The sequence below is a fragment of the Glycine soja genome, chromosome 18 (genome assembly GCF_004193775.1).
Source record: "Glycine soja cultivar W05 chromosome 18, ASM419377v2, whole genome shotgun sequence".
Classification (NCBI taxonomy): Eukaryota; Viridiplantae; Streptophyta; class Magnoliopsida; order Fabales; family Fabaceae; genus Glycine; species Glycine soja.
Genome location: NC_041019.1, coordinates 3,272,214 through 3,296,903, shown reverse-complemented (window position 1 = coordinate 3,296,903; position 24,690 = coordinate 3,272,214). Strand labels below are relative to the sequence as shown.

The following is a 24,690-nucleotide window of genomic DNA, read 5'->3' as shown; positions in this document are numbered from 1 at the left end:
AGTCTATCTTGTAGTAAGAATGTCTCAGCGGAACCTTAACGTGATTAAGAATTGTTACTTTATTTTCCATTAAGATTTAATTTGTTTAAAATAAGTGTTTTTTAAATAAAATAAACAGTTTTATGGTTATCAGATGCGTTTATCTAAACTGATTTTTGTTTTTTTCAAAAGAAATAAAATCCTATCTATTTATTAAAAAAATAATTATATAAAAACAATTATTTTAAAAATAATTTTTTAAGTTTAAATCTACTCACCTTAATTCTACGTCTTAATTTAAACTTGAGGAGTACATTCAACACACCCATACATATAAATAAAATGAAATTGCAACATTTGTTTTTACAGAATTATCCTAAAATGTGGTGTCATTCATTTCACTTAAATAAATGAGTCACTTAGTTACTGAAAGGCAGTGCTACTACTACCATCACCTACGAGCGACTCATCATCTTCTTGAACTCTTCGAAATTGACGTTGCCGTCGCCGTCGGCATCGACGTTTCCGATCATCCTCCGGCAGTCGCTGAGGGAGCACTTCTCCCCCAACCTCCGCATCACGGAGTGCAGCTCCTTCGCCGAGATCAGCCCGTTCTTGTCCAGATCGTACAGCTCGAACGCCTCCCGGAGCTCCCTCCCGTCGCCACCGCCGCCGCAGTGGAACTCGCCGAACTCCTTCAAGTCAATGTAGCCGTCGCCGTTCCGGTCCAGCTCCGCCATCATGCGCTTCACCTCGTCCGACGTCGTTTTGGATCCCAGCGCCGCCATCATCTCCTTCAGCTCCGCGCACGAGATCTTGCCGTCGCCGTTCTTGTCGAACTTGCTGAAGATCTTGCGCACCTCTTCTTCGTCCATGGCGACGCCGAGAGAAGAATAATAAACTTACGAGTTCAGTTCGGTGAGTTCCAGTGGTTGTGACTCGCGCTTTATAGAAAGCGCGAGATCAGCGATTGGCTCACGTAAACGCGTTAAGTAGGAAACAAGTTGAGGAAAGGAAGAAAGGAACAGTTGTGTTAGTGTGAGCCAAACGCGGTGTTGTTGAGTGTGGCAGAAGTGGTGAAGGTAAGGTAGTTAATTGAAAGCAAATGAAGGCTTTTATTAACCACAGAATTTGGACGCGCGTCACGTCCTCGTGGAGTGCACGAGAATCAAGATATCATGTCGTGATCGTGTTTAAAGAGGATTTCTGCGCTGCATAAATTGTTTATGATAATAATTGGAGGGAGACTTTCCTATCATAATAATCTATGAGACTGATCATTTTTTGCCAAAGATTCTGAGTGATTTATATATAAAAAAATTGTTTATAATCATAATTTATACACACAATTTCTCTCTCTCAATGTTGGTCATTAGACCCCTCATTATTTTAATGATTTATTATATAAAGATTATTATTTTTATTAGTCTAGTTGGTAATCTGATAAGAATGTGAGTTCAAATGCTGTTACACTAAAAATCATATTAGGGGATGATGGTAAGTGTAAATATTATCTAAAATCACAAATATTAATTTCAATCTACAGTCAAAAACCTAAAAATATGATGATTACAATTATTCTTAAGAATTTTATATGAATAATGCAATAATTTATCAAATATAACAAGCTCTTTCTGATAATTATTAGGATAAAAAATACCATAAAAATAAGTTTTTTTTCTAATAAAGATTTAAGTGAAATAAAAAATAAAATGTTCATTCGTTTTCAATAATAAACGGACAACAAAACCGACAAAAAATTGTTTTTATTCATATATATCTAAATAAATTAAAAAATCAAAACAAAATTAATTTTAGTCCATATGGACACATTTGCTAAGGTTCACTTAGCCCGGTTTGGTGTGCGTTAGTCTATGCTTCTTAATTATTTAATTTAAAGATTTAAATACATGTTGTTATATAAAACACTTAAAAATAAATAAAATCGAGCAACGTGGGACATGGATTTTTTCGAAACATCTTCAACAGTCAAAACACAACATTACTCGTGTCCAAAAATGGTTCCCAAATCGGGAATGCTCTTTAGTTTTGCCAGTGGAAACAGACCTGTCATCATATTTTGCTTTTTAGTGCGTGTTTCAATTCACATTGAATTATCGACACTCATGTTGAAAAATCAGCTAAGATAATAGGTAAAAGTTTTATATGTTTGGTCTTATGCATAAGCTACCTTAAACAAATTCTCTCATATAGTTTTTTTTAAAGATGATTTTTAATATACATATAAATTAGTTTTAACTAATAAAAAAACTCATTTCATTTTTTTAAAAGTATTTTCTTGTCTTGAAGAAATACTTTTAGATAGATTTACCCAAACAAACCCTTAAAATGTAGGATAGGACATAAGCTGTCTTCCATTGGCGGTGATTATGCATGCTCACATGGTCACATAGTCATAGGAGTGAAGGATATGGTCCACATGCTCACACATCACATGCCAAGATATGCGATAAAAGTGACCGTACTGATGAAATGTTTATTGATTTTGCGCCAACTAATTAATAGACTTTCTTTGGCAGATGCACCTGTCTTACTCTTTTGTGTACTTATTAGTTGGATGGAAGGGTGGGACAAAGAAATTTTAGCAAAGGAAAGCAAAAGATGAGGGATACCTTTTCTTTTATTTGTAAAAGAGAAAAATAAATATATTTTTGTTATACACAAATATAAATTATTAAAGTCAAATATTCAAGTTCAAAATAATTTAATTGTTACTATATCAAAAAGTACTCTTACTCCTCTTAAAATTTTCAATATTCAAGGGGGCTCAACTGAAAAGGAAAGGAATTTGGCTTCCCTCCATATAGTTGATCCAAACAAACTAAATCAACCAAACATTATGTAAGAAAGAAATTGGAGGAACATTTCTGATATTTCTTTAGGCATGACCACTTTAGGCGGTTATGGAGCATTCATTGGGAAGTTGGTATGTCAATATATCCATTCCAATTCCCAAGGCTTCTTGTTTAATTTTGACAACAACTGGAAGCGTCATATTTTAGTGTGCTACTTAGTTACTTAGGCATAAAGCATCTATTGACTTTACTTGCAAATTGCCCAAACATTGCTCAGAGGATGGGGCTAGTCTTCAAATTTCATCCTCTACTAGTTAGGATTCTTTTTCTGTCCTTTCCTTTTTTAGATAAGAAGTAAGAACAATATATTTCATAATTCAATTTGCAGTTCTAGGTCATGATATAATGCCTCTGCTTATTTCATAACATACTGTTAGACTGCATGCTGTGTGGGTTATGTATTGTATTCTATTGTTTGTACACTTTCTGTGTACCTAGTGGAAAATGGTGTAAAAATATCCCTAAAGATCTATCATTGGTGTACGTCCAATTCCATCAGATTAGAGTCATTTGCCTACGAGAAAATTTGCAATTTATTGCCTCCAATAGAAGCTGAATCTTATTCATTGCATCAAAATTCAACTTTGAAGCAAGGGACTCCTAAATTTATTGCACCCTGTTGATGAACAGATATAAGTTTCACCTTTTGAGTATATAGACATTATTGCTTCAGTATTTGACTGTAATCGGCAATTTACTTTTTCATAACTTGACAGTCATAATGAAAATTTATCGGCTAAATTTAAGTTCAACCTATGGCCTATTGCTTTATTTAAAAGGAACAAGTTGGTGATGGATTTGGGTACACTCTTGCTGATATGCTGAAGAAAAATAATATAATCGATGAAGGGATTTTGTACTATTGTTGAAGTATAAGTGTGAGATGAATTCTCACATTAGGTAGAAATGGAAAAATTAAATATGTAAGTGAAAGAAAGACGTGTAAACCTAGAGCCTTAAGGTTTTGAGTTGATGTCAGTTTACTTATGTGATTTGCTGGTGACTCATTAGTGATAGAAATACCAATTCTGATATGCTGCTCCAGCCTCCAGGACGTTGCTGAACTTGATTTTGACTTCAGAAGGTAAAACGAAAGCTGCAATGAGTGGTTATCACACAAAAACAAAATATATGCCATAGATCCATGTAAGTTACCATCATATGCATGAATTAATTGGTGAAAAATTGTTTCCTTTTAATCAGAAGTCTTCTTGAGTTTGAGTGATGAATATACAACTATATTAATACTAAAATAGAGATTATTGTGGTCTATAATGATCATACCTTGTCTGAGTAAGATTGTCTCTAGTGAAAGATATATGTAGTTTCTACTAAAAAAAGATAAGTTGAATAGGTGAGAAACAACTGCTGGGAAAGTTGTTCAATATTCTTTCACAATTTTCAGTAACACGATTTTCACTCTATATGATTAATCAAGTTGTTGTAACAATATTGGTCTACTATGTCTTTCTATTCTGGCAGGTCAAGATCTTTCGAATTCATAAAGGTTCTAATTGTCTTAGAACAGATCCTTGCAATTCAGCAGACATATAGCTTCTGCAAAAGATGTTGGTGTAGTTGTGTCTTATGATCCTAACTTTAGGTTTTCCTATATGACCTTCTGCACTGCACAGAGAGTTTCCCTCTAAATAGGGCAGAACATGATCACTTAAATTCACAATGGACTTTTCTAGTTCCCTTTTGCAGAATACACACTAAAGAGGAACATAACAAGTTACTATAGAGCAATACCATCTCTAACAACAACATAATTATTATTTTCAGATAAGTGGAGGGATTTCTTTTCTCATGAAAGGTGAAGATCCATCCAAAGTAACCTTCAAGCTACTCCTCGTTACTGAAGGTGCAGATGGTTGCTTTACCCAATATATCTTTCCAAAAGATATTTTTTCTAGACGACTTTTCAACTCATGAGGCAGAGCCAATATTTATTTTAGAGAAATATTATTTGTATAATAAATTTTACAAAAAGAAAAGAGAAAACAGAAAAGAAGTATGAAATATAATTAACAAGGTGATAGAAAAATAAAGAAAAAAGTATTATTATATAATTTGTTATATATATTATTGTACAAATAACGTAACTCTATTTATTTTATTGTTGGCCTCTGATGCACATTCAGACATGTTAACAATTTACACCAATTTTTTTTTCTGCTTACACTGTGCTCTCACATTCCGAACAGATTAAGGATTGACTTCTTGTACGATAGATGCATGCATCATTCTCCAGCTGTTATTTAAATAAAATTGATTTTAAATCCCTTTTGAACATCTTTTTATAATATTTGTAATTTGGTGCATGTTTGGATTAAGTTTGACAAAATTAATTTGAAATAAAATTGATTTTATAAAATTAATTTGAAGTAGTGTGATTTATATTTGAATATTTGTATTATAAAAGTAAGTTATGAGTGAAATTTAATATAAAATATTTTATTCAAAGATAAGCTATTCAAAATTACTTTAATTCAAAATAATTCTAAATTTAGAATTAATTCGAGTCAGACTCTTCTTTAATATAAAACCAAATACACATGAAACTTTATTTAAAATCAATTCTCCAACATAATAACAAACATACACTTTACGTATAGACAACTAAAAATTATTGAAAACAATACCGGACAGTTTTTGTTGTTGTTGTTGACTATAACATCAATCCAGGTTGTTTTTATTAAATGCTGCTAGTTATATCGTATTCTTGATAATTAATAATTATGTTTTGAAACCTGTCTCATCTATTTCTTTGCAGTCCTTTGTGCCAAGTGGTGAAGTCAAGGGGTTTAAGGTGGATGCTTTGGACAACACTCGTGCCGGTGTTTTTGTGGCAAGAGCATTATCACACATAGCTGTACAAGAATTATACTCTTCAATTTGTCGAATATTGGACTTAAATTATAAAGAAACTTTTAAAAATAACAACTAGTTATATTAAATTATATTCATATTTATAAAAGTAGTTATAGTTTTAATATCCACTTAAAATTCATTTATTTATTAGTTATAATTATGGGTATTAAAATAATCAATCCAATCCATGAGCAGCCCTAATCAATTAAGTGATTACTTGTAACCACTCTTATATTATGTTTAGTTTAGAGAAAAATGTGAAAAGAAAGAAAGGAGATGGAAAGAAAATAGGATAAAATAACAGGATTTTTTTAAAGTTATTTGATAGAAAAAATGCTACCATGGAAAAAGTTAAAGTTTTTCTTTCTCTCACCTAATTGTACAGAAAGTGAAAATAAAAAAAATAAAAAAAGTTGAGAAATATTTTTCATAAAATAAAAATGAAAATGTGTAAAATTAAGGATAATTTAATCTTTTTAACATATAATCTACATTTTCTTTCTTCTTTTCCCTCAACATTTGTAAGGAACACGTTTGGACATGATCCACACAAGATTTTCTTTCACTTCTATGTCAAACCAAATGGAGAAAGTTATGTGCAATCTATTCCTTCCCTTCCTTTCTTCTTGTTTTCCCCCCAACCAAATTTAAGTGAGCTATCATTAAGAGAATGTAAAGGCAAAAAAAAGAGCCTAGAGAACATACTTGAAAGGGAAGAGTGTTAGGATGGGTATAGGGAGACCAAGTATACTCTCAAAGTTAAATTATCAAAGAAGATATACGATGAAGTTGAATATTTATATTATAGTTTTTATTTTAAATAATGAGATGTTGACACATAAATAGATAGTATTTATTTATTAGCATCAATTAGATCTATATAAATGTATTATTTTTTAAGAAATTGGACAATGAATGAAATATTTAACTATCAATTTAGTCTTTAATTTCCTTTTTTATCTTCCTTTAATTTAGTAGTAGCATTAGGGTTATTTTGTCTCTAACAAAGAGCCATCGATGTTAGGTAAGAGTTAGTCACCTATTTGTCTGTCACCTATTGATTCATGTAGAATTCGAATATGTGACTTTAAACGAAATATTCTAACCAATTGACCTAATAGATCAATTATGTTATAAAATAATTAATGTTGTCATATATAACAATAAAAGTTTTAATGTATATATAATGCACATATAAATTTACATAATCAATTTTGTGACAATTAATTTTAGTGCATTAATTTCTAATGTATATTTAATGCACATGTAAATTTATATAATAAATTTTGTGACAATTAATTTTGGTGTATTGAATATATTAGAAAAAAATTAATTGTCACAAAATTTATTATGTAAATTTACACGTGCGTCTAATATACATTAGAAGTTTTAGTGAAATATATAACGATATTAATTAATTTATAATATAATTGACTTATTAGTTTAGTTGGTTAAAGCGTCCTATTAATAATAATGTGAAAGTCATTTGCTGGGCTAAATGATTATGCCATTTGTTGGACCTATAGTTTCATGATTCGTACATTTTAGTTCTTATAATTTGAAAGTGATTTTTTTTAGTTCTTGTAGTTTACATTTTAATTCTTTTTTAGTCCTTATAGTTTAAAAGTTATCTTTTTAGTTCTTATAGTTTGTATTTTAATTCTTTTTTAGTCCCAAGTGATCCTTTTAGTTCCTATAATTTATATTTTAATTACTTTTTAGTCCTTATTATAAAAAATATAAAAATAATTAGCTATAAGTTAATTATAAGGATTAAAAAATCAGTTTCAAATTACAAGGACTAAAAGAGAATTACAATATTAATTATATAGACTACAAAAATCACTTTAAAATCATAGAAATTAAAAGATACAACTGATCAAATTATAGAGACCAAATGAATAATTAAATCTTAAAAATATTAAATATGGAGAAAGTTCTTTTTTTACTATCCCATTCCTTAGCAAATGCAAACCATGCCTTGATGATTTAATTTTATTCCACAAAAAATAATAAAAGAGGAGGATGTGGGTTAGATATTCTCCAACTATTATCACGCGTAATGCATGCGGCTTGTATATGTTAATGATTAGTGATTGGGATGTGGCTAATTTTCTCTATTGCGCTCCTCAAGAAGTTATATATGATTTTGTCAACCAAATAACATTTACCCAGTTTTTACCCCCTTATTTGGAAGGAATTTTGGAGAAATCTACGTAAATGAAGGCCAATAAAGAGATATTACAATGTTGGATATAACCGCCACAATGGTTAGTCAAACCAAGGTTTGAAAATCCATTCTTCTTTTGTTAATTATGGCTTGTTTTCCTCTGTAACATGATGTTATATCAGGTACATAGGATAAAGCAAATCCTTTAAAGAGAGGCCATGCATATAGGACCTTGTCACATCTCTCATAGCCAAAATGACCCAATTTGGCAAAGCACTTCCATCCATTCTATTAAAGACAATGTACCTCCAATCATATTATTGGGAAAAAATGAACTTGGCCAAGTTTGGTAAACCAGTTGTGAATTATGTTATCTTGGTGACTAGGTCTTATTGTCAATAAAAAGTAAACCCCGTATACTAAATATGGCCTAACCTTATATAAACTGTTTAAAAGCCAAGTTCATAGGCCTTTAACCTCTCAATCTCCATTTTCAGTGCAACTCCAAAACCAGAAGCTCATTCTTATACGTATCCACAAGATGTAGCCGATAGGGAACGCATTTTCAAGCTTTTTGATTCCAATGGTGATGGCTAAATCTCTTCACAAGAGATTGGTGATGCCCTTAAAGCACTTGGATGATGGCCGAGATTGACACAGATGGTGATGGCTTCATTTCACATGAAGAGTTCACAAATTTTGCACGAGCCAACCGTGGCCTAGTGAGGGATGTAGCCAAGATTTTTTTTTTTTTTAAGTTCTTGCTCTTAATAGTTTTATTATTTTTTTGTGCTATATTGTCAACAATACTTACAACATATAATCATTTGTCAATGTCTGTTCATAATTTATATATAAGATGTACCAATGATAGGTTCATGATGTGTTAGCCTCTTTGGGGTTTTTGTTTTTGTAGTTGTGTATGGCCAAACGCTTTTGTTGTTAGTTGTACGGTAATGTCTTGCGATATACTTAATCTAATTGGTTTTTCAAGTGTTCATTATTATAAAGCAAAGCCCTTGACATTAGAAGCAGTTGAGATTATCTTTTCTCGATCGAGACCTGCTTCAGTGCAAAATAGCAGAGCAGTTATGGATATCAAAATCTTAATTCTTAAGGTTGTGAACCAGACGCCACACATTTTTTTTTTTTCTCTTTTTGATGTTGACATAACATGATAGCAAGGACCCTAGCAAATGACAATGGTAATTCTAACAGACCCAAGAGAGTTATAAGGAAGCCCACGTATCTCAACAATTATGTGTGAAGCAGAATTGTCCAAGCTGCATCTAGCAAATTCAGTTACAATCTTCCCTCCACCAACTCACTACTTGCTCCACTCATTCAGTTATTAGCAAATATCAAATTCTGTATAACGATATTAGATATTTTGTTAGGAAACTATTATAAATACGAGATAAAGTAATAAGAGGAGCAAGAAAGAAACTTATCAGAATTCCTTGTTTTCGCAATTTTAATTTCCTTTCCTTTGCTCTGCTATCATAACACGATATTGTATAAAAGAGAAAATAAATGTATAAAGCTATACATCAAATTATATGTGCCAATTAGTAAATAAAATTAATGATACCGCACATGCTCAAGAATAAATTTATGGATTAAAAACTAAAAAGTATCTTTACTTGATAAATTATGTCCATTTTTACCTATTCTTAATGCATTTCTTGTATGTGTCTTTTACTCTTTTTTTTTTAATCATCGTAATTTAGTGTTTTTTTCTTTTAGTTGTTACAAAATTATTTTTTATTTTTTAATCCTTCTAAAGTATGTTTATTTTATTTTTTATTCTTATAACGTTTTAGATAATATTTTTTTTACGGTTCAAAACACTGTCTAAAATATTTTAAGAATTACAAACAAAAAATAATAATTTATAATGACTAAAAAAAATAATTTTACAAAAAAGAAAAAAAAAGAAAAAACACTAAATTACGAGAATAAAAATATATTTAAACGTTCTTTTTATATATATGTTTAGGCCTTTAGGGTCATTATGAATTAGGTGTGGGAGAAGTAGAAGAGGGGTCTTCTCAAAATGTGGCAAGTCATACACCCTAACGCTCTTCAATGAAATGAAGGTTATTATATCCCACCAAAAACGTGTCTTTGTGAGCAAGAAGGATCAGATAAAAATCATTTAATTTACCAACATGAATTGAACATGATTCACAAACATGAATGAAAATCTATTAGCGTTACCCTTTTGAGAGAAGGGAAGATATCTACACACAATCTTCATCTAAGCTCCTATTTCTATTTACAGTTTCAACTCGCTCACATCTAATCTTTAGCACTCTTAGTGACAATCAAGGCAAAAAGTAAAAGGTTACTTAAGGGTTGTCATCATGTTTTATCGACCATAAAGATATTCATCATCCTCAAACTCTGCAACTCCTAACATTGCTAATGCCAAGTGACTTTTCATCTCATTATTTGTTTGTTGTAACTGAGAATAACAATCAATCACGCATCCATTCCCAAGAAAACTGGACTTCTTTCTTTTGGAGAGAAGAGGTTCTTCTTCACCTTTCAGTATTGCAATAATCTCATGTATGCCAGGTCGCCGAGATTCTTCATTTGTGACACATGCAGCTGCTGCTTCGATCATTCTACCCATTTGATTTGAGAATTTAAGACTGCACTTGAGTTGAGGATCAAGCAACTCTTCAATTGCTCCTTTCCCCTTCTGTAGAAAAGGTTTAGCCTGCAAAAGAATGCCACATTGGGCGTATTGTTAGCAAGATTGTGCCAATTCGATATTACTGTTCTTAACTTAAATTCAGTGCTGTAATTACCAGCACAAATGTGGTCATATATGCCGAACTTTGGAGGAAACTTTCTACCACAAAGGATAAGACATAATACACCTCGGATATGGCAATGCATAAAAATAAATTCCCTAATTCAAAATATATAGCAGTACTAGTACATCGACTCCTGCCAAACACTATCTATATAAACTACTAAGATGCATTACAAATCTAACTGTCATATTTTACAGTTAGATCAAGTAAGTTTGATTACAAAAGCATATAAAACAAACAATTTTCAATTTTCTTTTGATTTGTAATAGGAGTAAACAACTAGGATAACACATTGTTTTGTGATCTAGAAGCAATAAACTAAGGTGAAATTGATATTATTGATTTATTGCTTTAACGTACTATAAAGGAGTAGATTATGCTGAAGAGCATTTTGGTTATTATCAATCGTGTCCATAAAAGGAATAAGTTCAACCATCGTATAATCAAGAATTAAGGCAACTTCCAAAGAATCAACTCAATAACTCACCCATAAGACCAAGTTCTCTTCTCCTGAAGATCTCCTTGCCTCAATTGGCTTACGGCCAGTAATGAGTTCCAACAAAACCACTCCAAAAGCATATACATCAGTCTTGTCTGATACTTTCCCATGTTGGAAATACTCAGGAGCCAAATATCTGTAGGGAAAGCAGAAGCATAGAAGATTTAATTTCAGCTAATCATAATATGAAAAGAAATTATACACACAAACTGACATTTTGCAGAATTAATATGAAAGGCTTAAGTTTGTACCCAAATGTTCCTTTGACAGTTTTGCAAAGGAAAGGAAGTGAAGGTGCAGAAGTCCATGTAGCTAATCCGAAGTCACATAGCTACAATTTAACAAAAACAATCAGAATGACTTGCACAGGCTATATACGAGGCAGTTTCCACATTCATAAACACAAGCCTACAATTGATTCACAAGAAAAACATCTCACCTTGGGAATCTTCCTTGAAGAAAGCAGAATGTTTGAGGGCTTAATGTCTCTGTGCACAACACATCTTTCAGTTCCACTATGCAGATAAGCTACAGCTTCAGCAATCCCAATCGCAACTTTGTACCTCACAGGCCACAGAAGAGGTGAACTACCCTTCTTCCTTCCTGCAAAATAGGCATGCTAGAATTGGTAAAATCCACCAATTCAGAACCTCACAAAAGAGAAGCCAGGGAAAACCAGAGAAATGAAAAATACCATGCAAGTGGCGCTCCAGACTGCCCCCTGAAACATACTTGTACACCAAAAACAAACCCTCCTCAGGATCAATACAAAACCCCAAAAGGGGAACAACATTTGAACTATGAAGAGAACTTGCAATCATCAATTCTCTACAAAAGGCCTTGGCAGATTCCTTGTTTTCCTTGTCCAATCGTTTGATCGCCACTGCAGTCCTCAAAATCCCAACTCTCCCCCTAAAAACACAGCTCAATGCCCCTCTCCCCAACACCCTCCCTACACATACCATAACAAATAAACAAAATCATGATCTCACTCAAACCAATCAACTTTTTTTTTTTTTTTTATCAAAAACAAGAACAAAACATACAAAACAAAGGTTAATAATGTTTTCCATCCCAGACAAATTCCTCAATTTTGGTCTTAGTCTCCGACTTTTAAAACCAATAATTTTCGTTCCTGTATTTTTTAAAATACTCAAATTTTAGTATTCAAAGTTAACACTTTTTCTCTTGCTCAGGAACTAAAGTTCAGATATTTCAAAAGATAAAATGACAAACAAAAATTAAGTATTTTTTTTTCATGGACTAAAGTCACTATTAACCACAAAAGAAAGAAGAAAAGAAAAGGGGGAAAAAAAAAGCTTACCTTTGGAGAAATTCCTAGTAGCAGACATAATTTCACCATAGCTAAACCTGATCAAGCTGTGAGCCACAGGGGATATGCTCTTCTCCAACGACTCCATTCTCCTCCACTTCATCTCCCTGGCGCGAGATTCACTCATCCCATTGTCCAAATTCACCATCAAAACCGTTGCAGCACTTGAAGAACTCATGTTCAAGGACTCCAACTCCACCTGAGAACAGAAGCTGAACCTGAAAGAGGAGTGAACCGATTGAGGGTCAGCATTGGTCAATTCTGCTCCACACCCACCAGACTCCGCAAGCAGCCACGCCTTGTTGTGCTCCAAATTCGTCTTTTTTCCATAGGCAGAGCTTCTCTCGGAGCTTCTCCGACGCCGGGAAGGGTTGGCCACACAAGCAAGACCGAATTCCCAGAACATTTTTCTGAGAAAGGTTCGGAATTTGAGCTTGTTGTAGTCACAGTAGTGATCTACAACTAAGGTTGGGGCATTGGAAAGGTCCCTGGAATCAGTGCAGGGGCCTTGGGACAAACCCATTGTGAAGTAGATCCCAACAAAAAGCACAGAAACCCAGAAAAAGCAAAATGGGGTAGAGAGTAAGAGAAGACGAACCAATGAAGAATAAAAAAATGAACTGAAAAAGTTAAGGGTGCTTTGCTTGTGGGGTGGGTGAGAATTTTGAAAAGAACATGGAGGAGAGATGGGAAGGAGGCATGGCTCTGTGTATAAATAATTGAATTTTGGGATTTAAAGTAATGCTGATGCAGAGTGGGAGAAGGTGAAAAATGAAAACAGCAGACAGCAGTTATAGAACAATATTCTTTTTTCAACCTTCTTTTAGTTTCTATAATCTATATTGAAGAAAAATTGAATACAAAAATAAATATTGTTTTAACTCAAGTTATCTTTACTTACAATGGACAACACATGATTAAATTTTTTAAATATATTATCAGAAATGCGATTTTCTGACCATATATGTGGAAGAAAAAAATTATTAAGAAAAACAAAACTCAATTATATGATATCTATATCTAGAGAATTAGTCTTATAATTTTTAATTATGAAATATCAAGGTATTTTATAATTAAGAGACACGTTAATTTTGTAAGATACTGACACTAAACTTTTAAAGTAAAATTTAATTTTAATTCTTAAAAATATATAATATTGTCACATTAGTCATTAAAATTAAAGAAATTTTAAATATGTATATAAAAGGATAATTTGTCAATCACATTTGTCTAAATTTTAAAAAAAAAGTGATTTAAGTAATAATATTTATGTATGTTTGGAAATTAAAATAATAATAAATGGTTAAGTTTTCAAACTTAAATGGAATAACTAAATATTACATAGACTTGTTTAGAATTGTCTTAATTTCAAAAACTAATATGAAAACAGACATACTTTCCAAAATCAAAATGATGGTTTAATTTTTTTATTTCTCCTCTAAGTTGTTTTTGTATATACAGAGACCTGATTGACCTCTTCCAATAAATATATCTAATTAATGCCATAAAAATTATAAATATTTAATAATTTTATTTAATAAATAATAATAATAATAATAAATATTGTAAGAAAAATTATAATTATTAGGATATGGGATTGGATTGGAAAGGGAATCTTGTGGTTTTAAGAACTGAAGAAGACGGGGAACCCACAGGAGGACAAAATCCTTTAGTTGTTAGGGACCAGGGTCTAACGAAGTTAGAATAATCCTTTCACACTATGTTCGTATTGTTTAACTTATTTAATAATAATAATAATTATTTGTTTTTTCAACTTTTAAATTAGTTTTTAAAAAATAAAAAATTTAAACTAAATTAAAAATAGAGCATGCACCACACGCACACAAAAAAAAACTAAGTTAGAGCGTTTGGTTTAATTTATTTAAAAAATAACTATTTATCTTTGGCAAATTTCTTTTAAAAAAATATTTTTATTTATTTTTTAATTTTAATTAATATAGTAAATATGTTTAAAATCATTATTTATCTTAGTAAATATGTTTAAAATATTAAAAATCATTATTCTCTAATCTCGAAATAAAAGTTTTTATTTTATTTTTTTAAGGATTTTTATTTTATTTTTAGTAACTACTATAATTAAATGCACGTGGGCTTCGATTATTATGCGCGAGGAAAGACAACTGCTATTAATTAAGTAATAATTATCATTCTGTTTTTTCCGATGAGTAAAAAGGGGTTTGCGAAATTGAGATGACAACCTTGGAGATGATGTGCACCCCTTACTCCTCGAGTGGTTGTAATCATTTCGCTATTATTCTTCTATGTTTCTTTAAATATGTTAATTCACCTTAAATTTCTTTTAAAAGAACACAGTAAAAGTTTGTTTTTTTTTTCTTAAAAGAGAAGAATTAGAAATTTCACTTTCTAAATTCACCTTAAAAGAGAAGAATTATCAAACTATCAGGTATTAAAGAAAAACTCATTTGCAAAATTAAGATGGAAGAAGAGTTTTTTTTTTTTTAGCGAGGAAATTTTATTTTTATTATTATCTGCTGAGTGGGAAAGGGACAAAAAATGGCACAACGTGGTCTGAAATAGGGGGAAAATAGTAAAATAATAATGCTAATATTGTGATAAAGATTCGTGATTGGTTCTCTGAATGGAATTGTAAAACGCCATTCATTGGCTTTTGCAATTTGGTAACCATCCAACGTCTTCCAGCGACAACATGACAGCCCAGCTTGGCTAGTTTTGTTGTTCTTGTGTCTAATCTTTGATTAAGTAAAACATTAGTTTAAAATAAGAGATCTCTTTCATTTATTTTTCTGTATGGCAGATTTCATCATGCAACTTTATATATAAATTGTAAATTCTGTATTTGGTACTGCGTTCACAACATCTTGCGAAGATAATTCAATGCAACCGTAAATTGTAAGAGCATGCAGCTGTATACTGTATTATCTATTATCATTACTATATTTACAATTAGAGTTGTCAGTTTCATTGGTGAATTATTATTTTTTAAATTATGACCAATGACCCCTCAAATTGGTAATCTTATAATGGTTTAACTTAGCAAAATTTTGTTTTCGAATATTTAACATAATTATATATTTAAAATTTGAACTTAAAATAATTAATTAAACTGAAATAGTCTTACATTAATTAATTTATAGGCTTGATAATTCAATGTTGTAATTCTTTAGCATATGAAATTTTTTTGTAAAAGATAATTTTTTTTGTCATATTGTGTGCAATAGTAAAGAAATGTCCAACTATCTAAACATGAAGTAGTTTCCTGACTCATTATTAGATTGTTAGATGATCATAACATAATCTTGACATTATCAGAATGATGAGATTATATATCTTTTATATAGATGCATTAATGACCAAATTTTTATCCATATATACTAATATTTACAATTTTTAGTTATTAATCTTTCATGAGGACTAAAATCATCTATTTGTAAAAGAGTATTGTTAACCAATATTCTTAAGGCATTAATTAAAGAACTAATAAACATAAAAGTATTTATTATGTAAATCCTAGGAGAGCGTTAAAAAAATCAAAGGACAATACAATTTTTTGCCTTTTAATAAAAATATTTTTACTTTAACTCCTTTAACCAATACTCTTAAGGCATTGATTAACATTTTTCTTTGTAAAATAAAAAAGGTGAAATATTATAATTAAAAATTAGAGGTACTTAAATTATAATTTAACCTAATTAATATATATATATATATATATATATATATATATATATATATTATTGAGTTTTGACTCTCTTCCACTTATTCAAGTAAATTGAAAACAAAATCTAAATTTTTCTTATTCATATTCATTTCAACAATACATTTTTTAGTATTCTTTTAATTTATTTCTATTTTATTTTGATTCTATATTTTACACCTAATTCAAACAATTCATCAAATGTTTGGCACTATAATAAATCGAAATTAATTAGTCTCAGTCTTTCAAACATCATGGTGGAGCCTGAGTTCAGGTATGGCTTGGTCGGTCACTTTTAGGAGTTTAGAGTGGTCAAAGAATGCAAGCATATATGAGTGGAGTAGGACCCATTCTATCATATCGAAGTTTTGGCCTGACACGTGTGTCATGTGTCGGTACCTGAATGAAACCTACCAATGCCACGAATGAATAATATGCATATTTAAGGACTAACTAGAACACCAACTTTCTGTAATTATATTCACTAAAGTTGCCATGCAAGATCATTACAAATGATTCTCACAATTGTTTATACGAAATAATAAAAGACACATGCAGGACAAGCAACTATATGCTTTAAATTTATGTTTCAAGAAATGAGTAAATTTTATTAATGTCAAAATATTAGATTGCATCTACTTATTTCTTTTAAAGAAATATCTATATTAATGATGATGTCTTTATAAATCTAGGTCAATATAAGCTAATGTGAATGTAATCCTTTTGAGATTAATTAGATAATAGAATATTAACATATATATTGATTGCGCTAGCTGCTTAATGATAAAGAAGAGAAATTGTAATACAGAGTTGTTTACCTGATAATGCATTTGCTCTTCTAAATTTGAGGCTGGAAGTTATTACGAATGACTGGTCACAAAGGACCCACTTTTGAAATGTGTTAATACTTAGACATTGTTTTTAGGTTACTGACATGTCTTAGGTTTTTCTATTACCTATATCCACATTACATGATATGAATTACATTCTGTTGCGTCTTTTGATTTGGTGAGAAATGTGTTCTAACATACAAGAATGTAAGAAAGAATCGTGTTCTTGCACGTATTGTGTGGTGAGGTGTCCTTACACACATAATTTAAATTTTAAAAACTATTGCATAAAATTCACACTGAAAGCCCATTCAAACATGACCATGGGCACATGAATATTGCCAAGTTATTTACTATATTTTGATGTTTTCACACTGAAAGTAAATTTGATATAAAATTTAGTATAAACATTTTAAATTAACATAAAAACATGCTTTTTTTTATCACTTTTAGTCAAACTAAAATTTGGTACCCCTGGTACCATTATTATTCATATTAATATATTTTTGTTGATTTAAAAAAAACTAAAATTTGGTGACAAAATCATTTTTCTTAACAATCACCAAATATTTAGTACTGTGATAGGATGGGCTTTTAATTAAGACCAAAAATGCTTTGAAATCTATATGGCTAAATGATTATATTAGATGCCCTTGTAATAGTAGGGTATTGTTTTGTTAATATTTTAATTTTCTTAATTAACTAGGATGAAAATATTAATGTTCATTTTATCTTATCTTTTAGCTCTCTAACAGTTGTTTTCTTAGAATATCAGTAGCTCTATTTTTTTCTTCTTCCTAACAGTATTTCTCGCGTGCATGGAGACTCAAGTCTATGGTGCTTGCAAGGTGTGCTTATGCAGATAATTATCTACAGAGTTTGGAGCCAATAAGTGTCTAGATGTGATGGTAAACAAAAAATGCATGATTATTTGTATGACACTCCCACAATGCAGTGTGGTTTGAAAATAGAAAAAAAAATGCGAAATTAAGCCTCCATCAAAGTCCATACGTTTAGAAAGTTGGCAAGTTGAGACTTACTTTGTATATATTTTCTTAAAGCCATGCCCACCATCCATGTTGTTATATATAGTGTTATTTAATTAATAATAATGGCGAAAGGTTATACCTGCTACTTTTATTTAGTAAACATAAGCTTTCTGAATCTTCTTTTTTGTTGCACATTAGGAAAGATAACTTGAATTTGCATTTTCTTTTTGGTATGGACATCGCTTGCGTGGAAAATCAATTCAATATAATTTTCAAATGAAAACTTCTACATTTCCAACTTCCAAACGTATCTCATAACTCTACGTGTAAGATTAATCTAATAATTAATTAGTTTTGTGATAAGTGACTTGTCGTAATCAATTGTAATTTTTTAATTACTGCAAGCGCGTGTCTCTCACTATAAGATGTGCCAAACGATATAATATTTTTTACATGAAAATTAATGGAAGGAATAAGTATGAGTTATTAAATCTGAATATAAACGATGAAAAAAAAACATATAACCAAGTGCTTTTTTATATAAAAAAGTCATTTAACTTTTTAAAGTAATGATGTGACTTAAAAAAATTTCTTGATCATATATATAATTGTAAGGGTTAGATTTCTACTCTTACATAAAAAAAAATCCTTTTGACAAAATACCTATCCTCATACATGATGATCAAGACTATAAGTTACTCCACGGTCACATTACCACTTAAAATGATTGCTTATTTTTCTTTTAATCTTATTCATATATGAATGTATATATGATTTAGATTTATTGTTCTCAAATAAAAATTGATAATTAGAAACAGAATATCAATATATTGTTAATTCAAATCAAAGTAAGCTTTGAATTCTTTAAACCAGTAAAATATCAAATTCAAGTGATAAGAATAAAAAAACATAACTAGAAAAAGAGTAGAAAGAGATTTGTCAACATTAATCTAAATTTTTGTTTATTCACATTAATAACATACACCACAATATTTAGACAAAAAACTTACTTTATTTTACTTAAATGAGTTAATTACTGAAGTTAATTTAATACATTGTTTTTATTTAAAAAAAAAAAAGTCAAATTTCTGGCAAATGCCATTGCTGGCACCTTATTTCAGATCGGGTCTATCACAAGTTGTAGGGATATATTCTGATTCCTGAAGAAACTTATTTACTTAACACAGAAAAAGAAAAGTTATATCCATTTATATAACGTCCTTTTCACCATAATATTCCGTGCTCTTTTTCATTCGAATAGAACATATTTTCTTTTGTATTTGGACTACAAAACTTGTTTATACATTGCGAAACAGAGCTAGTTATAGCGAGATGTAGCGGCAAAATCTTTCTTGGGGGTTTTAAATTTAAGGTTAGTTTTTGTATATCCCAGTCTTTTACTTGAAGTCTCTTTCGCTAATTTTGCTTTTCTTCCCCTCTTTTCTTTCTCTTTGTACCAATAAAAACCAAAACCTTTTCAGCAAATTGGAAATATTTTCCATGACATGTTATACTAGTTGATCAACAAGTGTCACAGTAACTTCTATCGCATACTTTACCAAATGATATTCTTGATCTTGAAAATTCTATTTCTATACTACAATATTTTTTTTCACATTGCATATACGTATATAATTCATAGCTTTCAAGAAGCCATAAATAAGACCATGGGAGATTTTTGTATATTACTTATCATTTTTGCATACTATAATATTTTAGCATCCCTTCGTATTTAATCAGTGAAAAAAAAAGTAGCATTAATTCGAGTAATAGTGTACTAGTGAAATCTAAATTTGAAGTTTCTACTCAACTGAAACCTGAATTTTCTCGTTGCTATCCCGCATAGATTTTTCATTTTAATTTCCTTTTTTAAGAAAATGTATTGTCTATTTGATCTTCAACATCTTTTTTATCAACCAATAGTTGTTAATCACACTTTATCCAATTGATCTAAATCTGAATTATTTGGGAACAGATGTTTAGCAAATTATATGCATTACCTCCAGCACTAGTGGCCGAGTATTTGTCTTTCTTTTTGTCTTCTTACAATGAAATTAAGTTACGTACTAACTTTCTTATTGTCGTGGTTTATTTTGTCAAGGACACTTATAATATATATCTTACGAAGCAAAAAATTTAGGTTTGGTGATGTTTCATTTTCCTTACCCTTCCAAGGTTAAGAAAATCTTGTAAATATAATGTCATTGTGTACTACCGTATAGAAAGATACAAATATTTCATCGATCTATCAATTATAGATGTTTCAACAAACGATCGAATTAGTACAAACCATTACAACAACAACCCCCATCCCATAAAATTAAATTAAGAATATACAAAAATGACACAAACATAAATGACGTACGTTGACTATCAAGTCATAAGAATTAAGGAAATTAAATTTGATAAGTTAAGAAGTACTAACCTTTATATCTTGTACGTTTTTAATGCATACCCTGCCCAAAGTACAACCTTATAGAGTAAGGAAGTTAAATAAGGTTTATTGGTATAGTTGTTTTGAGATTTACTGGTTCTTTCCATGTCGAGAATTTTAGCTTTCTTTGGTATATCCCTTCATAATGATATATATATTTTTTTTATCAGCTTCATAATGTTAGTATTTATAAAATTAAATTTTGTTTTTTCGGTTTCAGGGTACAAATACAATATTTTGCAGTTCAGTAATGTTTTGCTTCAACCAAAATTAAATTCGTTTATAAATGCTTCTAAATTCGTGCTTCCACGTCAACAAATTACATTCAAAATAATTAATTAACGTTGATATTGATTAGCTGGTCATCGTAAAAAATGTCATGTTGAACTAGTCTTTTGCTGTTTTGCAATAATGTTTGCCTAAACAAGATTTTCATTAATGTACTATAAGACATCCAATCCAATACAGTTTATCTATGAGCCGAAATTAGCTGGAGTTTCCATTAATATCATGTCATCGACCATAAATTGATCAAAACATGACTACTCATGGTTAAGGAGTTTTAAGACCTGGATCGTTACGCTGGTGGGTCTTTAGCAACCGAATGAACATCGATTTGATTTGAAGTACATACGAGCAACAACCATGCTAATATAGTATATATGGAAAATTATTCTAATATATATGTTGGGAATCTATATCTTTAACAAAAAGCAGTGTTGGTTTCACGTGATTTGGTGCATTTCTTTGCATATAGGTTAGAATATTTACTCTCAATCACGTTCATGCAAAGAACTTCAGGAAATTTATGAGATTCGAGGGAATGCGCTTTTCACGAATTTTACAGCAATAGTAAATGTTCTCTAGATGAAGGGTGAGTTGTGCCGACTCTTCTGGGTGATTCAGTAGTATGAATTTTGCATTGCATTATTTGTATTTGAAATGCTGTCTAAAAATAAAAGTGCAAATTAAACAAGTGGTGTAGCTTAACTTAGTTCGTATTTCCTTATAATATATAGTCTCTGTCAGGGAGTTGCGGTTATATGGTGAAGGATCAAATCAATCCCTAATCTCCCTTTTTCCTTTGTTTTTCCCTAATTAAAATTCCGAAAGACTCCCACAGTCCTACCTATATATATATCGTTATATTTAAATTGCAATATTTAAAGGACATTTTAATTTTAGGTAGTGTTAGGCTTTAGTTTTAGCCAACTGAAAATAATATATTTGTATACAAAAGATAAGTAGGACCAAATCAGCAGTATCACTTTCCACATTATCAAATCATATTGGACCATTCATCAAAACCTGTTCTCAACCATGAAAATTCCACCCTTTCAATTATGTTGTCATGGCCTCTAGCTCAATTTAATTTTGAAATCCTCTTACCGTGGTATCTCATGAAGCTTAAGGGCACTAACATGCTCCAGACTTTCTAAGTTAACAGATTTCTTCATATAATTATTGATTACAAGACTGATCCTTCAACATTTGAGAAGTTATCTCTAATATTTGTAAAATGATTCTCAACATCTTTTCTCCCACCTCCTCCGCAGCTGTAACAAAGTAAGCTGAAACTCTCAAGTCCAGCCAGAGGGTGGGATATTGCTCTTCTCACCAACACTCAAATATCTTAGCCAAAAATATCTAGTAATTTGATCCTCAGTTGTGTAATTGCTGAATTATGTTGCATTTTTACTAACCACCAAATTTTAGTACTTTGTGGATTTGGTTTTAACTAAAAAAGTATGAAAGTAAGATTTTAATTTATTAAAATAGGATGAAATAGTTGAAACCATATTATATTTTGACATGGGTCCTTAGAAAGACCCAGTCTTATGAGTTTGACTTTTTGAGATTGTAGGATGATTGACTCAACATGTGTCAGTTTGACATAGCAAGGCGTCATCTTTCCATAAAACTCTTGGGGGTCCGTCTATCTTTAGCCGTGGCCGAGATTATTCCCTCCATCTCGACCTTAACTCACCTAACAAACTCTACAGAAATACATATTTTGAGGACAGTCTTATAACATTTAAATCATATCTCCTTGAAAGGTTTTAAGTTCTCTCTATCTTCCACATCACGGTGTACTTTGTCACACAAAGTATCTTGACAAGATAATAGCACTAACCTTGATTGTTGATCCAGGGTATAATAACAAATATCTTATGACTCCCTACATCTTACACCAAGATGCGACTGCTACTCAACACTATCCCACTTAGATTAGATTGTAAACATCATTATCTTTAGGGTTAGCTACCTTCGCTATAAATATCAAAGCTCCCCTCTCATACAAGTATTTTCTTCTCATCCATTTATATTGTTATTCTGTCAAAATTTCATCTAACTCAGTGTCAAAATTCTTACAGATGTCACTACTTTTTCCACCATGTTCCACCACATTTAACCATATTTAAGTAACAAGCTATCTATCTAAAGAATTACTAGTCTAAGTGTGGGTCAACTTCCTTTAAACCACCTTAGTTCAGAATGTTTCCTTAAAACATCATCCCCTTAATAAAAATAAAAAAGAAAAAAAGAAAAAAGGAGAGGGTATAGGCAAGTGTTGAAAACCCAAAATCCATCCATAAAAGAGCTCTCCATCTTAAGTATCGTTCCTTAAATCAAACATTAAAAGTATTTATAGTTAGGTTTGAATTTAATAGAGAAGATATTTAATTGGTTAAGTTATAAGAAAATCATGAACATATTTAATTGAGTTTGTGTGATTCAAGTCATTGATGTAAGTTAAAAAAAATTAGTATATTTTCAATTTTTATGACACATACTAGACGCATACTATGGTGAAGGATTAAAATAGTTTATTCCGTTGTTTGGTTGCAAGGAGAGAAATGAAATAAATAAAATTAGAAGACAAATAATTAGAGAAAATAAAATTAAATATTAGGTTATTTGGTTTAAGAGAAATATAATAAAAATAAAATACTGGTAAACATGAAAAAAATAATTTTATGACCTTATTATACTATATCAGGCTTCTTTCAAAACAAATCCAACAAGATTATAAGAGTAAAAACATCCTTTCTCTCACTTTTTTCTTGCGGGGCCCACCTTACAAGGCATGGATTTTTTTGGAGGACTCATTCCACACAAATTAATTCTTTGGTAAATCAGTCCTACCAAACTAGAGATGCATTAACTGTGGCAGTGGTAAGTTGAGCATTTTGCTACAAGGCTATAACTAGAGCTGAAGTGGGTTTTAACCAGATACTGTAGAGCTTATTTGTTTATTGGTTGAAATAGAATTCACACGTTTTTTAATGTTCGAAACAACACTTGAAATTAAGTATCTCAGTTTTTCTATAAAAAAAGATGACTGAGCCTAAATTCCATTTCCGACAAAGAAACAGACAGGCTTATAATTGTCTGTCATAATGTAATTTGAAATGCTTTCTTGTTAAAAGCCTCCTACGAAAAATGGACATCTTCTTTGTATGATCTTTATTTCTAACGGAGTCAAGTGTTCTGACATTTTCTAATATATATATATATACCGTAATTATAATTTTCTTTGCATGCATGGGCATAAACACTCATTAGCACAGATTCATTGTGATAATTGTTATATGTTTAAAGAATTTTGGTCAGAATCAAGAGGATTTTTATCAGCAATTAATCAAAGATCTGCTAATAATCTATAATAAGACCGTTCGGTATTTAACTATAGCAATTAACATTACCACGTATACTGTAAGGCCCAAGCATTTTGTATACTGAAATCAGAAATCTAATCAAAATAAGGATAATCCAAGTTCAATTCAACAAGGGATACCAAACACCTCATAAGGTGATAAACCTTCAGTTGGCTTGATATCATATAAAAGAACGAATTGATCTGTCAAGTCCTGATCTAAAAGGCGATTTGAAGATCACACAGACCACTTTCAATTCACTATTATTACTTTTTAACATTCAGATACCGAGATTATGATTTCAAATAGTAAACACAATTACACACCAATGGTCCAATACTAGAAGCACAAGTTAATCATAACCAATAACAATTACCTTATTATCATCAGCTCCAACCAAACATGCCACAGAGAGAAAAAAAAGGGGTCAATTTAGAAAGTGGAGTTCATGATTTCAAGCAGGGCTGCTAAGAAGAAACCTGTGTTAAATCTAATGATAAAGCATCTCAAAGTCACTCAAACATC

General features: G+C 30.6%; 2 protein-coding genes across 2 annotated transcripts; both read right to left on the bottom strand.

Annotated features, from left to right (window-relative positions):
* Positions 1-250: 250 nt before the first annotated feature.
* Positions 251-1,075, bottom strand: LOC114394710 (calcium-binding protein CML24-like). The gene has a single exon (XM_028356378.1). It carries the CDS (start codon positions 852-854, stop codon positions 435-437), a length of 420 nt encoding a protein of 139 aa, XP_028212179.1. The 5' UTR covers positions 855-1,075; the 3' UTR covers positions 251-434.
* Positions 1,076-10,041: 8,966 nt separating this feature from the next.
* LOC114397690 (probable serine/threonine-protein kinase PBL7) lies at positions 10,042-13,318 on the bottom strand. The gene is made up of 6 exons (XM_028359865.1): positions 12,548-13,318; positions 11,918-12,175; positions 11,663-11,826; positions 11,475-11,554; positions 11,212-11,359; positions 10,042-10,624 (listed from the first exon to the last, which is right to left on the bottom strand). The coding sequence occupies exons 1-6, from the start codon at positions 13,077-13,079 to the stop codon at positions 10,271-10,273; spliced, it is 1,536 nt and encodes a 511-aa protein (XP_028215666.1). The 5' UTR covers positions 13,080-13,318; the 3' UTR covers positions 10,042-10,270.
* Between the last annotated feature and the right edge of the window lie 11,372 nt (positions 13,319-24,690).